The following is a 14,648-nucleotide window of genomic DNA, read 5'->3' on the forward strand; positions in this document are numbered from 1 at the left end:
ATTTGATTCCATGTACATGAAATGTTCAGAAAAAAGAAAGTAGATAACTAGTTGCCTAGGGTTGGGGCCGGGAACAGGGATTCACTGCATGAGGGATCTCTTTGAGGTGACAGAAATGTTCTAAAACTGGATTTTAGCTGACGTGCCTGGCTGGCTCAGTCAGTAGAGCATGCGACTCTTGATCTCAGGGTTGTAAGTTTTAGCCCCACCTTTGGTGCAGAGATTACTTAAAAATAAAATCTTAAGGCACCTGGGTGGCTCAGTTGGTTAAGTGTCTACCTTTAGCTCAGGCAGTTATCCCAGCATCCTGGGATCAAGTCCCACATCGGGCTCCCTGCTTGAAGGGGAGCCTGCTTCTCCCTTTCCCCACCTTGTGCTCTCTCTCATGCTCGTTTGCTCTCTCTCAAATAAATAAATAAAATCTATAAATAAAAAATAAAATAAAATCTTAAAAAAATAAAACTGGATTTTGGTGACAGCTGTGTAAATAAATTTACCAAAAATCATTAGACTGTACACCTGAAATGGGTGAACTTTTTGGTATGTAAATTATATTTCAATAAAGCTATTTGCAAAGCAACACAAAACAACATGGTTTTGCTCTTCCTTACTAGTCACTTAATAGTGCACCAGTGCTATATACAATTAAGAGTATCAGTTCATTTTTATAACAAACAGAAGAAAGATATTTTCCTGAAATAACTTGAAGAGGCAAAGGACATTAAATGTTATATCCTATATTTACAACCCTAGTCCCTACTACTATAATACCTATAACACAATAGGAGTGTGATAATTGTTTACCGAATGTAGTGTACTAAGTGAGAAAAATCGCCGACAGGGAACTAACTGGTCTGTCATTAGTGAAAACCAGCAGGAACAAGAGAATCGATGTTAGCAGGGAAGACAGTTCCCTGCCCTGATTGTCTGAGGTAGAAAAATAAGTACAGTTACATGTAGGTGTGATGTGGAATACAATTATAGTTATTTCATCCTTTGCAAGTTGAAAGGGATTTAGAAACCACTCAACAAAGGAGGAGGGTTGAGGAATTGCTTTGATTTTTAGAAAGCAACAGACCCAGTGAAATCAGAAAAGTTTATTGCCATTCATTATGAACAATTTAAAAGTGATATTAGCATGTTAGTCGTCATACAAATTCTTTTTAAGTATAAAAATCAAGATGTCAGTGTATGTAGGACCATCAAGTCAGTCCAATACAAAACAATACTCTCAGACTTATGATTCACACCTCCCTTCATTAAAGGATGCGAGTTTGACCAAACCAAGTCCAGGCTTACATTTGAGATCTTCCCAGACAAAGCGGGAGTAGGAGGCACTATTAAATTAAAAGTCAGTTAAAAAGATTTCAGTAGCTATGGAAAGTTCCCAGAGACATAGGTGACAGCTATGTTTCTAGCCCCTTTCAACCATGAAGTCCGTAAGGACCTCAGGCAGCATCAGTCCAAACATCCTGAGACCGGAACACACTCAAGCAATAGGTGCTTCATCTGGCCGCCCATGAGAAAACTCAGGGACTACAACACAGCAGTTGGTACACCTGCCAACAGGCCAGCTGACTCTTACAGTCCCCACACTATGATAATAGACCCCCACTTTCCAAAGTGCTATTGGGCCTTAGTTAAGGAGGGCCACCCTCACCCTCTTCCAGTTAACACCCTGTTCATACAGAGCTCCTACAGCCCCCGCAACAGGAGGCCCTAGGTCACACACCAGAAACAGATACAGTACATTGAAACTGAGAAGACATCTACCAGACAATGCTATCCACCCTGGATCCTCCACAGCCTTAGACGATGGTGTAGAAATACACACCAATGAATTACTGTATGAAGAGGAGAGTGCAGTGATACAGGAAAAGCAAAACAGAACACCTTAGCCCATGGTGAGGGAAAGGAAAACCAGAAGAAAAGGAGGAGGAACAGTGAGCTTATGTAACCTTTTACTTTCTAACAATACTTGGTATCTGCCTGACCTCCAGCTTTCCAATCCTCCAAGAATAGGGGTGCCAGATTTTGCAAATAGAAATACAGGATGTCCCATTAAATTTGAATTTCAGATAAAGAGCAAATAATTTTTTAATCTATTCCCAAATACTGTATGGTACATACTTACACTAAAAAATTATTTGTAAAAAAACAAACAAACAAACAAACAAAAACTACTCTCTTTTACCTGGCAACCCTGTCCAGGAGGCTCAGTTAACCTGAGCTCTAATGTGATCATATATTGTCAAAGAGCAACAGTGAGACCACCCCAGAGCAAAGCACAGACACTTCATTTGCCACAGAAGTAGCTAGGTGATTCTTTTAACTCCATTTCCCAAACTCTCAAAGATCCACTGCTTATTTTGACAGGGTAGGAGGATATGTGCCCAGTGGAGTCGTTAACCACTATCTGCCAGGTGGAGAAGGAAGTTTTCCTTCCATATCAAAGGAGGAAGGTAAAAAGTACAACTAGAAAGAATAAGGAGAAACAGGCTTAGTAGGGTAAAGAATGTGACTCCTACCACCGCAGGGCAGACTGAGCAACTCCGGCAAAATCCCTACCAATGTTGACAGCCCCAGGGTCTGGAAATCCAATATACTCCAACTTTCTTTGAGCAACTAAAAGACCTCAAAAGGCAACCAGGACTGAAAACACACACAAACATACACACACGCATACAGAGGAGGGAGGAATAGGAAGAGAGCAAGGCAGGACACTGAGAAGAATCACACAACTCCCTGATAACGACTGGCAGAATATTTTGGTTGGTTGGTTGGTTGGTTGATGGGGTTAACCTTCAGTGGTCTTTCCCTAAAGCAGAGGCTGACAGAAAAAAAGGCGCCTCACAGAGGCCCAGGGACACAGCTTTATGGGGGATTAATTCCACATCACAAGGCCCATAGTGCTATCATAATCTAACAACAGATCTGACCATCAGACCCCACATCCAATGCGCTACCATGACTAAGTGCCAAACCCAACACCTAAGGGCGGAAGAGGAGCCAGTAACAAGTCCATGGCTGATAAACATTGCTCTCAAAGGCATAAAGAGGGAAATAACAAAAAGAACAGGACCACATTATGCTTTTTTTTCACAGCCTCTTTGGGAGTTTCTAGTTCCTTTTAATCCAACATCTCTGAAACTGTGTTTCTAGAGAGGTTAACAGGTGTTGCGTGGAAGCAAAAAAAAAAAAAAAAATTCAGTGAAATAAATTTGAGAAATGTTGCCCACTTACTAAAAGTTATAAATCCCTCCAGTAGAGGAACCTGTTCAGCTTTATTTAAATCACTGGTTACCAAAAGGGGGGAGGCTGGAGTAAATAGGTGATGAGGATTAAAGGACACTTGTGATGAGCACCACGTGTTGTACAGAAGTGCTGAATCACTAAATTGTACACCTGAAACTAATATCACAGTTTGTTAACTAACTGGAATTTAAATAAACACTTAAAAAAAACCCACTGGTTCCTGACTTACTTGACCATAGAACCTTGTTAAGGAACATCAATTAGTATCTTCCAGAACTTCAAGAAATGCTGCTTAACCGTTTTTGCAAACATGTCCCATCTCCAGAATGGGAAGAATACATGTCGACACTGGGAACACCCAGGTGTCACACATAAAATGATTTTCCAAAATTACTATATCAGAAAGTTTAAGGCAATGCTTTCGAAACTGTAGAAACTTGTCCTTCTGTGAGGCACTTGCTCAATGGTAAATACAGCTAGGAAAGCTAGTTCAGAGGTAAAAGTCAGTCTCTCTCTCTCTCTCTCCCCCTTTCCCCCCAAACTTCCTCCAAAAGGTTCAGACCAAACTTCACAGCAACCATGTACAAACGAGGCTATCTTTGTTCCTCAAAAGCCCGATAACCTGGAGTCTAGGGTTTCTAGGAAAAGAGACAAATGGCTCATGCTGGCATTGTTCAATGCTATCAAAGGAATCCCTCTTATTCCCCCTTCGGTGCAGTCCCCAAATAGCACCCCAAAAGCTATAAAAGGACACACTTCTTGGTGTTCTTCTTTGTGGCAGGGTAAAGCACAGCCCGGACAGCTTCTGAAAATACCTCATGCACCCCATACTGCATCAGGGCTGAACATTCTAGATACTTCACAGCCCCCACCTGCTTAGCCAGGGAAGTGCCTTGCTGAGGAGTTGTGGGCACTAGGCTCTGTTCCTTCAGCTTCTTCACTGTCTCAATGTCATCCCGCAGGTCTCTCTTGGTACCTACCAGCAGAACAGGCACATTGGGACAATGATGGGAGACCTCAGGGTGCCACTTATGCCTCACATTGGCATACGAGGATGGGTTGCCAATGGAAAAACAAATGACAAAGATATTGGTCTGGGGGTAGGACAGCGTTCGCAGTCGGTCATACTCCTCTTGGCCAGCTGTGTCCCACAGGTTCAGGCTGACGATCTGGCCATCCACAGACGTCTGGGCACTATAGTTATCAAAGACGGTGGGGATATACTCCTCAGGAAAGGCATTCGTTGTGTAACTGATGAGGAGGCAGGTCTTACCTACAGCCCCATCTCCTACAACCACACATTTGATTGTCTGCATTCTTTCTTTGGAGTCCTAAGTGCAATAGAGAAAGAAAGAACACTCACAGATGCTTGGTTCATTTGGGGAGCCTAAGCTTTACCAACATTTCTCTCTGAGGAGAAAGAGAGGAGGTAAGACCCCCCACCCACTGACCATCCCCTTAATACCACAGAAGAGTCAGCTGAGAAAGAGTACATAGGACAAGAGTTCTTACCATGGAGTCCATGGACTGCTAGAGGATAAACTTCAGTAGGTCCTAGAAGTCGCCTCTGAAGTATGCGATATTATGTGTAGGTACATAAGTGAATTTTTCTGGAAAGAAGATCCAAAACTGTCATCAGATTGTTAAAAAGGCTGTGAGCCCAAAAAGATTAAAAACCATTCACATACATAGGTATTTCTGTTTTATTTTTGTCAGGTCTGGCTATACTCTATCAAAGGTGCTAAAACATAGTGGGTGCTCAGTAAATGGAAACTAATTTTTAAAATAGCACTGATGTTGGTACACCCAGGTGGCACAATCGGTTAGGCATCTGACTCTTGGTTTCAGCTCAGGCTGTGATCTCAGGGTCATGGTATGGAGCCCTGCATTGGGCTCCGTGCTCAGCACAGACTCTGCTTGAAATTCTCTCTCCCTCTGCCCCTCCCGCTCATGCGTACACATGTTCTCTCTCTCTCCCCCTCTCCCTCTCAAATAAATAAATATGTCTTTTAAAAAACACACTGATGTAGAAAGGAGGGTCTAAAGGTTGAAACAAAAGAAATATGGCTCTGACTTTGGGTCTGTGGCTATAGACCCAGCAAAGCAATCCCTGTTCCTGACAGTGACGTCCTAAAATTGGAGAAAGGTAGACCAGTCAGACTTAGCCTCCCAGAGTAAAGAGTCCAGGCTCTGATGTCAGGCCACCTGGAGTCCAAAACCAGTCCTTTCTTTTTCTAAGCTTTGTCGACTTCAGCAAGCGCTTCACCCATGGCTTACGGGAAAGAATGTTTGTGTAGTACTTATTAGTGCCTGTCACACAGAAAGTACTCATTAAGCATTCGAAACTACTATGACTTCGTAATAATTCTTGTACTGTTCTGGGGAAGGCAAAAGTTCTGTAATGTGATTACAGTGCTAGACAAACCACAGATCTCATCCCTTCCTACCTTATCTGAGCAAAACCATTAGTCATACCACCACCATACTTTCTCTTTTACTTCTTCAGGAATCAAGCATTTGAGAGTTAACGGTAAGGCATAGATGACCTCCAAGAAGCGTGTTTACTATGAGCTCCCACATTTATATCCCATTTTAAAACCCTATCACCGCCCTACCCTGTCAGTGCCCCCAGAGCACTCCATTTCCTTTAGCTTAACTACTGCACTAATTTCAGACCTGATCCTGATAGCATTAACTTCACGTGTCGGAACATGGAGGAAAGGGGATAAACTGTCATAAGTATTTGATTATAGGAAAAAAAAAAATGAGGGCGCCTGGATGGCTCAGTTAAGCGACTGCCTTTGGCTCAGGTCATGATCCTAGAGTCCCAGGATCCAGTCCCACATTGGGCTCCCAGCTCAGCAGGGAGTCTGCTTCTCCCTTTGACCCTCCCCGCTCTTGTGCTCTCGCTCTCTCTCTCTCCCCCCGACTCTCAAATAAATAAAATCTTTTTTAAAAATTGAGAATCAATTAGTTTCTCACCTTAGGAATTTGGGGGAATAGATACATCCCTCATCCTGTTGTCTTTTTCTTTCTTTATTTATTGGAGAGAAAGGGGGAGAGAGAGAGAGAGAGAGAGCATGTGCGAGCGCAAGAAAGAGCACTAGCAGTATGAAAGGCAGAGGGAGAAGCAGGCTCCCTGCAGGAAGCCCAATGTGGAACTCCATCTTGAGATTCCAGGATCACAACCTGAGCCAAAAGCAGACGCTTAACTGAGCCAGCCAGGCGCCCCTCTATTGTCATATCAGCTAAGGTCTAGATTAGGCCCATATCACAGACAAAACAAAACATCTTATTTTCAGTCAGAGTAAAGAGAAGTTGGCCTTCAGGGCACCTGGGTGGCTCAGTGGGTTAAGAGTCTGCCTTTGGCTCAGGTCATGATCTTGGGGTCCTGGCATCAAGTCCTGCATCAGGCTCCCTGCTCAGCGGGGAGCCTGCTTCTCCCTCTCCCTCTGCCTCTCCCCTCTGCTTATGCTCTCTGTCTCTCTCTCTCTCACTCTAAGAAATAAATTAAATTAAATCTTAAAAAAAAAAAAAAAAAGGAAAGAGAAAAGTTGGCCTTCTGAGTATGCTTCACACAGGCCCACTAGAGGTAGCTCTCTTCCCACAGAGCCAATTCTGACTCACAAGGCATTCCACCTAAAGCCTTCATTAGCACAGGTCCCACAGCTAAAAGTCCGGAGTGTAATTCATCTTTAGTATTCACTGACCATCAGCCCTATCTTTTTCCACCTAGGAAGAGGCATAAGGATCAAACATACAAGGTCAATGAGAAAAGGGTAAAGTCACCAGCACATTCTTTGAGAATAGCCTTCCTTGATTTTCCCAGTCTGGATTAACTTCTTTCTCCTCTGAATTCCTGTAGCAATTCCTATATGAACAACTCACCTTCCCAGCCTGCTATCCTTTATCATCCAGTAGCCAACATCTCTGTTCAAAGTGACTGCTTTCAGGACAACTGTGCATCTGAGGGGGTTCCCGAACCAGACCAAACTCTTAGACCCAAAGACCACTTCGCACCCCAAATTCGCAGCTCCTCATCTCGATAACTAGGAAAAGGCATCTACACTCGTTTCTGCTTGTTTATATCTACTAACCCTTCTGGTTATATGGTCTGCAGATGAGCACTCAAGCCACACTGAGGGACTAGATGATGAAGGGCAGCTAGAACATCCCAGGTCTGAAACAAAACCCACGACATCCTCACCCATAGCAAACTCTCTATCAAAGTTTGGGGGGCTACTTTGTACAAGCACCTGACTCATTTACTCAGCCCACATGTCCCACATGTTCAGCATATGTTATTTACTTATGTGTATGTTTGGAATTATCCACAGTTAAAAAGTTTAAATATACTAAAAATATATCTAAAAGAATTAAAAACAGGATCTCAAAGCGGTATTTGTACACCAATGTTCATTGCAACATTATGCACAAGAGCCAGGAGGTGGAAGCAACCTAAAGACCATCAACAGATGAACACATTAAAAAAAAAAAAAAAAATATATATATATATATATATATATATATATAGTATATTATTCAACCTTAAAAAGAAGGAAATCTTGGAGCACCTGGCTGGCTCAATCGTAGAGCATGCGACTCTTGATCTCAGGGTCATGAGTTCAAGCCCCACACTGGGCATGGTGCCTACTTAAAAAAAAGAGAGAGAAAGAGAAGGAACTCTTCATACACTACAACATGGATGAAACTTGAGGACATACGCTAAGTGAAATCACATAGACAGCCATATACTGCATGATTCCACTTACATAAGGTATCTACAGTAGTCAAACACATAAAAACAGAAAGTAGAATGGTAGTTGCCAGGGCTGGAGGAGGGGAAATGGGGAAGGTTTTAAAAAAAAAATTATTTTAGAGAGAAAGAAAGAATAGGAGGAAGGGCAGAGAGAGAGAATCTTCAAGCAGAGTCCCTGCTGAGCATGGAGCCTGACGCAGGGCTCTATCCCACGACCCATGAGATCATGACTTGAGCCAAAATCAAGAGTCAGACACTTAACCAACTGAGCCACTCAGGCACCCTAATGGAGAATTGTTTACTGGTGACAAAGTTTCAGTTTTGCAGGGTGCCTGGGTGACTCAGTAGGTTAAGCATCTGACTCTTGATTTCTGCTCAGGTCATGATCTCAGGGTCCTGGGATTGAGGCTCATATTAAGGGGGGTGGGTCCATAGTCAATGGGGCATCTGCTTGTCCCTCTGGCCCTCCCCCACTCATGTTCACAGGCTTACATACTCTCTCAAATAAATAAAATCTTTAAAATGAAAGTTTTAGTTTGCCAAGATGAAAAATTCTAGAGATCTACTGCACAGCAATACATATATAGTTAACACTACTGTAATGAATATTTTAAAATGGTTTAAAATACTAAAAATAAAAGTATTTTTAAAGGGTTTGGAGCTCTGAGAGAAGGTAGGGGTCATAAAAGAAAGCAAATAAGAAAAGCTTGTTTACCTCAGCCTCGGGATCTAGCACAATGGAGTCCTGTCACGGATCACCTACAGCTTTTTACAGTGTAAAAGACCCAGTAACAGTCAAGACAAGAATGCAGCTCAAAGGATTACTGTTTCTAGCACATTCTCCTCCAGGTCTCACCCTCTTGGTAAGTCTGAGTCTAATGCACTTGAAATCACGCTGTAACTCTCTGGAACCAAAACAATTCAGCAGAAGACCCCCCAATCTGTATCTATTACTCTCACACAACTTAGTTCCTCTACTAAACACTGGCAGCTTTCTCACACCGGAGACTGCCTTCTTTGGTTCAGGTCCAGCCAAAGGCTTTGGGACTCTAGAAGCCGAAGGAAGCCATGTGAACACTCCCCAAATCCGAGCCAGGGGAAGACTACCCCGCGACTGGAAACTTAACCAGAGACGCAGGGGTAGTGACCCAGCAATAGCTCCACAAGCCCGCTCGGCACTTCCTTCGCATCCTTCACCACCAGGCCTACTTGGTTCCAGCACTTCCTAGGGACTCCTGAGCCTGGGACAGAGCGCTGCCCCACCTGGGATTCGCAAGTAGCAAGAGCGGGAGCGGGCTTAGTCTCCTCCATAGGCATACACCTCACCCCACCGTCCAATGCCTTCCATCTCAGGAATGGCTCACAGACTCACGCAAGCCTCCGGGGCTGGGCAGACTCACGAAAAGTGTGGGGGATAAAGGTGGGGGGCGGTGCGGGAGCGCTGGGGGCGGGGAGTCTCCATAAAGATTACCTGGCAAAGCAAAACCGGTCGTCTTCCACCGCTGTTGACTACAGCGGGCAGAGCCTCCCAGCGCGACTGTGGCGGGGGCGGGCAGGCGCGGCGAGCTCGGCGCCACATCCGGGCAGCTACCGAGTCCCGCCCCCGTCGTCAGGCGCAGCCTCCGCTGGGTGCCCCGATACCTCCTGGGAAGTGGAGTCTTAGCGCCAGCCTCACTGTCTGCGACTCACAGGCTTCTAGACCGACTACCCCTTGGAGTAACTAACGAGGATTACTTGGATCCGGCCCCCAGGTGCGGACCCCCAAGACGGTTACCCGGTGCAGAGGTCCCCAAGGCACCTCTTTCCCTTGCCAAAGTGAGGCCGCCCTTTCCTCCCCAGACCCCAGTTTCCTCCTCAAGACCAGCCCTGACGTAAGGAGGCAGGCAGGAAACTGAAGTATTAGGAAAAAATGGAGGCGATAAAAGAAAATGAAGGAGTGAGCGAATTAGGGTTACTTTCAGTCACCATATTAATTTGCATTTTCTGGAGTTTTCTGTAAGTGGGATCATACAGTCTGCACTCCTTTTTTAGCGGCTTTATGGAGATATAAATTCATATACCGCACAATTCACTCATTGAAATTGTACTGTTCAGGGGTCCCTGTCTAGCTGTCAGTAGAGCATGTGACTCCTGATCTCGCGGTTGTAATTTCCACCCCTGCCTTGGGTGTCGAGATTGCTTAAAAATAAAAAATTTAAAATGTTTGTACGGTTCGGGCGCCTGGGTGGCTCAATGGATTAAGCCTCCGCCTTGGGCTCAGGTCCTGGGATCGAGTGCCACTTCCGGCTCTCCGCTCTGCAGGGAGCCTGCTTTCTCCACTCTCTCTGCCCGCCTTTCTGCCTACTTGTGATCTCTCTCTGTCAAGTAAATAAGTAGAATCTTAAAAAAAACATTTTTCGTACAGTTCAATGTGTTTTTTGTGTTACCTTATTATTTTTTTAAATTGTGGTAACTGCATAACAAAATTTGCCCTTTTACCCATTTTCAAGTGTAAAATTCAGGGGCATTAAGTACATTCACAATGTTGTGCAAAGCATCACCATTGATATTTCCAAAACTTTTTTCATCATCTCTAACAGAAAACTCTGTACCCATTAAGCAAGAACTCCTCATTTCCCCCTGCCTCCAGCCCCTGGAAACCAACTTTCTGTCTCCATGAATTTGACTTTTCTAGCTACCATTCATTTATTGATGGACATTTTGGGTTTTTTTTCCAACTTTTGACTATTGTGACTAATGGTGCTATGAATACTGGCTTACAAGAATCTGGTTTTCTTTATTATTTTCTAGTTCACAGATTTCCACTTTGATCTTCATTATTTTTGTTCCTTTGAATTTTATTTGCTCTTCTTTTTACTGAAGTGAAAGCTGAAGTCATTGTTTTTGAGACATTTCTTCTGTTCTTTTTTTTTTTAAAGATTTTATTTATTTATTTATTTCACAGACAGAGATTACAAGTAGGCAGAGAGGCAGGCAGAGAGGAGGAAGCAGGCTCCCCGCTGAGCAGACAGCCCCATGCGGGGCTCGATCCCATGACCCTGGGATCATGAACTGAGCCGAAGGCAGAGGCTTTAACCCGCTAAGCCACCCAGGTGCCCCCATTTCTTCTGTTCTAATATAGGTTTTTAGTGTATAAAAACTGCTTGCTAAGGGGCACCTACCCAGGTGGCTCAGTGGATTAAGCTCTTGATTTTGGCTTAGGTCATGATCTCAGGGTCACGAGTTCAAGCCCCACATCAAGCTCTGCGCTGAGGGTAGAGGAGCCTGCTTAAGATTCTCTCATTCTCTCTCTGCCGCTCTCTCCAGCCCTCACCTGCTCTCTCTCTCTCAAAATAAATAAATAAAATATATTTTTAAAAATTACCCCCTGAATACTTCTTTAGCAGAATGCCATAAATTATTGTGTGGTTTCATCTTTATTCGGTTCAAAGTATTTTCTTTTTTTTTAATTAAAGATTTTATTTATTTATTTATTTATTTGACAGACAAAGATCACAAGTAGGCGGAGAGGCAGGCAGAAAGAGAGGAAGGGAAGCAGGCTGCCTGCTGAGCAGAGAGCCCGATGCAGGGCTTGATCCCAGGACCCTGGGATCACAACCCAAGCCGAAGGCAGAGGCTTTAACCCACTGAGCCACCCAGGCGCCCCTGGTTCAAAATATTTTCTAATTTCTTTTGATTCCTTCTTTGACCCATGGGACATCTAGAAGTGGATTGTTTCATTTTCAAATATTTGAGGATTTTCCAGAGATCTTTTGGTTTTTGGTGTGTAATTTGACTCCATTTTTTTAGAGAATATACTTGGTATGACTTGACCGTTTTGAATTCATTGAGACTTTTTTTGTGGCCTAGAATATGGTCTACCCTGGTAAATACTCCACGTGCACTTGAAAAGAATATGTATTTTGTTGTTATTGGGTGGAGTGTTCTAAAAATGTCAATGGGGTCAATTTGGTTGATAGTATTGTTCACTTCTTCTGTATCCTCACTAATTTTATGGTTCCTCGTTCTATTGATTACTGAGAGAAGGGTATTGAAATCTGACTAGAACTGCAGATTTGTCTAGTTTTTCTTGCAGTTTGTCAGTTTTTGATTCATGTATTCTGAAGCTCTTGTATTATTATTATATGCACACATATGTAGAATTGTTATGTTCTCTTGTTTTCCATTTGTCCCATCTCTTCTTGGTTCTCTTTTTCCTCTTTTTTTTCTACCTTCTTTTGGATTAATCAATATTATTTTAATTTCACTTTTATCTCCTTATTGGCTTATTAGCTTCACATCTCTGTTTTGTTACATCTTATAGGTTTATTATGTACAACCATAACCTACCCGTCTATCTTCAAGTGTTATTATACCACTTCATGTAGAGTTATATGTTATTATGTACTTACATTAGTGTACATCCATTTCTCTCTTCTTGGACTTTACACTATTGTTATGCATTTTACTTTTACCCCACAATTCACTGTTACTATTTTTTGTTTAAACAGTTAAATTTATATATATATATATATATATAGAGAGAGAGAGAGAGAGAGAGAGAGAGCGCGCGCACAAGTATGCAGAGCAGCAGGCAGAGGGAGAGGGGGAAGCAGGCTCTCCACTGAGCAGGGAGCCCGATGCGGAGCTTGATCCCATGACCCTGGGATCATGACCTGAGTCAAAGACAGCTGCTTAACCATCTGAGCCACCCAGGCGCCCCTAAACAGTTAAATTTTTTAAAGATTTATTTATTTTAGAAAAAGAGAGAGTGTGTGTGTGCGTGAGTCGGGGGAGGAGCAGAGGGGGAAAATCTTTGATCAGACTCCCCTGAGCATGGAGCCTGGTGCAAGGCTCGATCCCATGACCCAGGAGATCATGACCTGAGCCGAAACCAAGAGTCAGATGCTCAACCAACTGAGCCACCCAAAGGCCCTATAAACAGTTAATTTTTCAAGGTTTTATGTATTTATTTGACAGAGAGAGCACAAGCAGGACATTGGCAGGCAGAGGGAGAAGCAAGCTCCCCACGGAGCAGGGAGCCCCATGCAGGACTCAATTCCAAACCCCGGGATCATGACCCAAGCCGAAGGCAGACACTTAACCAACTGAGCCATCCAGGTGCCCTAACGGTTCATTTTTAACAGACTTTTATTTAGAATTTTTTTATAGTCATTTTTTAAATTTATTTTCAGCATAACAGTATTCATTGTTTTTGTACCACACCCAGTGCTCCATGCAATCCGTGCCCTCTCTAATACCCACCACCTGGTTCCCCCAACCTCCCACCTCCCCACCTCTTCAAACCCTTCAGATTGTTTTTCAGAGTCCACAGAATTTTTTTATGTAAGCTCTGCCCCCAGCGTGGGACTTGAACTCACGACCCCAAGGTCAAGAGCGTGGGACTTGAACTCACGACCCCAAGATCAAGAATCACATGCTCTACCAACTGAGCCAGCCAGGCACCCCAATAGACTTTATTTTTTAGAGCAGTTTTAGGTACAGCAAATTAAACAGGAATTACAGAGAATTTCCATTTATCTCCTGACCCCACAGAGGCAGAGCCTAGGCTATCTCAAAATCCCACACTGGGCAGAGTAGCACATTTGTTGTAACTGATGAACCTATGTTGACACACTGTTACTATCCAAAGTCCACTGTCTATCTTAGAGTTCACTCTTGGTTTTGTATATCCAATGAGTTTTGAGAAATATACAATGGCATATATCCACTATTATAACAGCATACAAAATAGTTACACCGTCCTAAAAACCCTGTGGTCTGCCTATTCATTCCCCTCTCCCTACAATCGCTGGCAAGCACGGATCTTTTTATTGTCTCCATAGTTTTGCCTTTTCCAGAATGCCATATAGTTGGAATCATACAATATGTAGACTTCTCAGATTGGCTGTTTCCCTTTAGTAATGTGCATTTGAAATTCTTCCATGTCTTTTTATGGCTTGATGCCTCATTTCTTTTTAGTGAATAATATTGTATTGTCTGGATGTACCACAATTTATTTATATATTCACCTTCTGAAGAACGTCTTGGTTGCTTCCAAGATTTGGCAATTACGAATAAAACGCCATAAACATCTAAGTGCAGGATTTTGTGTGGTCGTGAATTTTCAGTTCATTTAGGGAAATATGAATGTGATTGCTGGCCCAAATGGGTAATTATTTTTTTAAAACAGCTTTATTGGGGTAAAAATTTACACATCATAAATTCACCCATTTTAAATGTGCAACTAAATGATTTTTTAGTATATTGACAATGTTGGGGCGCCTGGGTGGCTCAGTTGGTTAAGCATCTGCTTTTTGGCTCAGGTCATGATCCCAGAGTTCTGGGATCGAGTCCCACATAGAGAAATCCCTGCTCATCAGGGAGTCTGCTTCTCCCTCCCTTCTACCCCTGCCCCTGCTCATGCTCGCTCTCTTTCTCTAAGATAAATAAATAAATAAATAAATAAATAAATCTTTTTAAAAATCTTTTGTCAAACATATGTCTTATGATACTTTCTTCCATTCTGTGGCTTGTGTATCATTTTCTGAAATAGCAGAAGTTTTTAATTTTGATATATTCAAGTTTTTCTTTTATGCTTAGTGCTTTTGTGGTCCTCTCCTGTGTAAGAGATCATTACCTGTATTTTTATGTG

The 14,648-nt window shown here is 43.0% G+C and overlaps 1 protein-coding gene across 2 annotated transcripts; it reads right to left on the reverse strand.

Annotated features, from left to right (window-relative positions):
* Positions 1-2,161: 2,161 nt before the first annotated feature.
* Positions 2,162-9,578, reverse strand: LOC116861914 (rho-related GTP-binding protein RhoG-like). 2 transcript variants are annotated; one of them, XM_032848810.1, is made up of 3 exons: positions 9,486-9,578; positions 4,768-4,865; positions 2,162-4,586 (listed from the first exon to the last, which is right to left on the reverse strand). In XM_032848810.1, exons 2-3 carry the CDS (start codon positions 4,777-4,779, stop codon positions 3,996-3,998), a joined length of 603 nt encoding a protein of 200 aa, XP_032704701.1. In that variant the 5' UTR covers positions 4,780-4,865; positions 9,486-9,578; the 3' UTR covers positions 2,162-3,995. The 2 variants fall into 2 exon arrangements, with proteins under 2 accessions (XP_032704701.1, XP_032704702.1); XM_032848811.1 differs by lacking the exon at positions 9,486-9,578 and adding an exon at positions 6,238-6,277.
* Positions 9,579-14,648: the final 5,070 nt, after the last annotated feature.

This window comes from Lontra canadensis, unplaced genomic scaffold (genome assembly GCF_010015895.1).
Source record: "Lontra canadensis isolate GAN:19392208 unplaced genomic scaffold, GSC_riverotter_1.0 scaffold210, whole genome shotgun sequence".
NCBI classification, from domain to species: Eukaryota; Metazoa; Chordata; class Mammalia; order Carnivora; family Mustelidae; genus Lontra; species Lontra canadensis.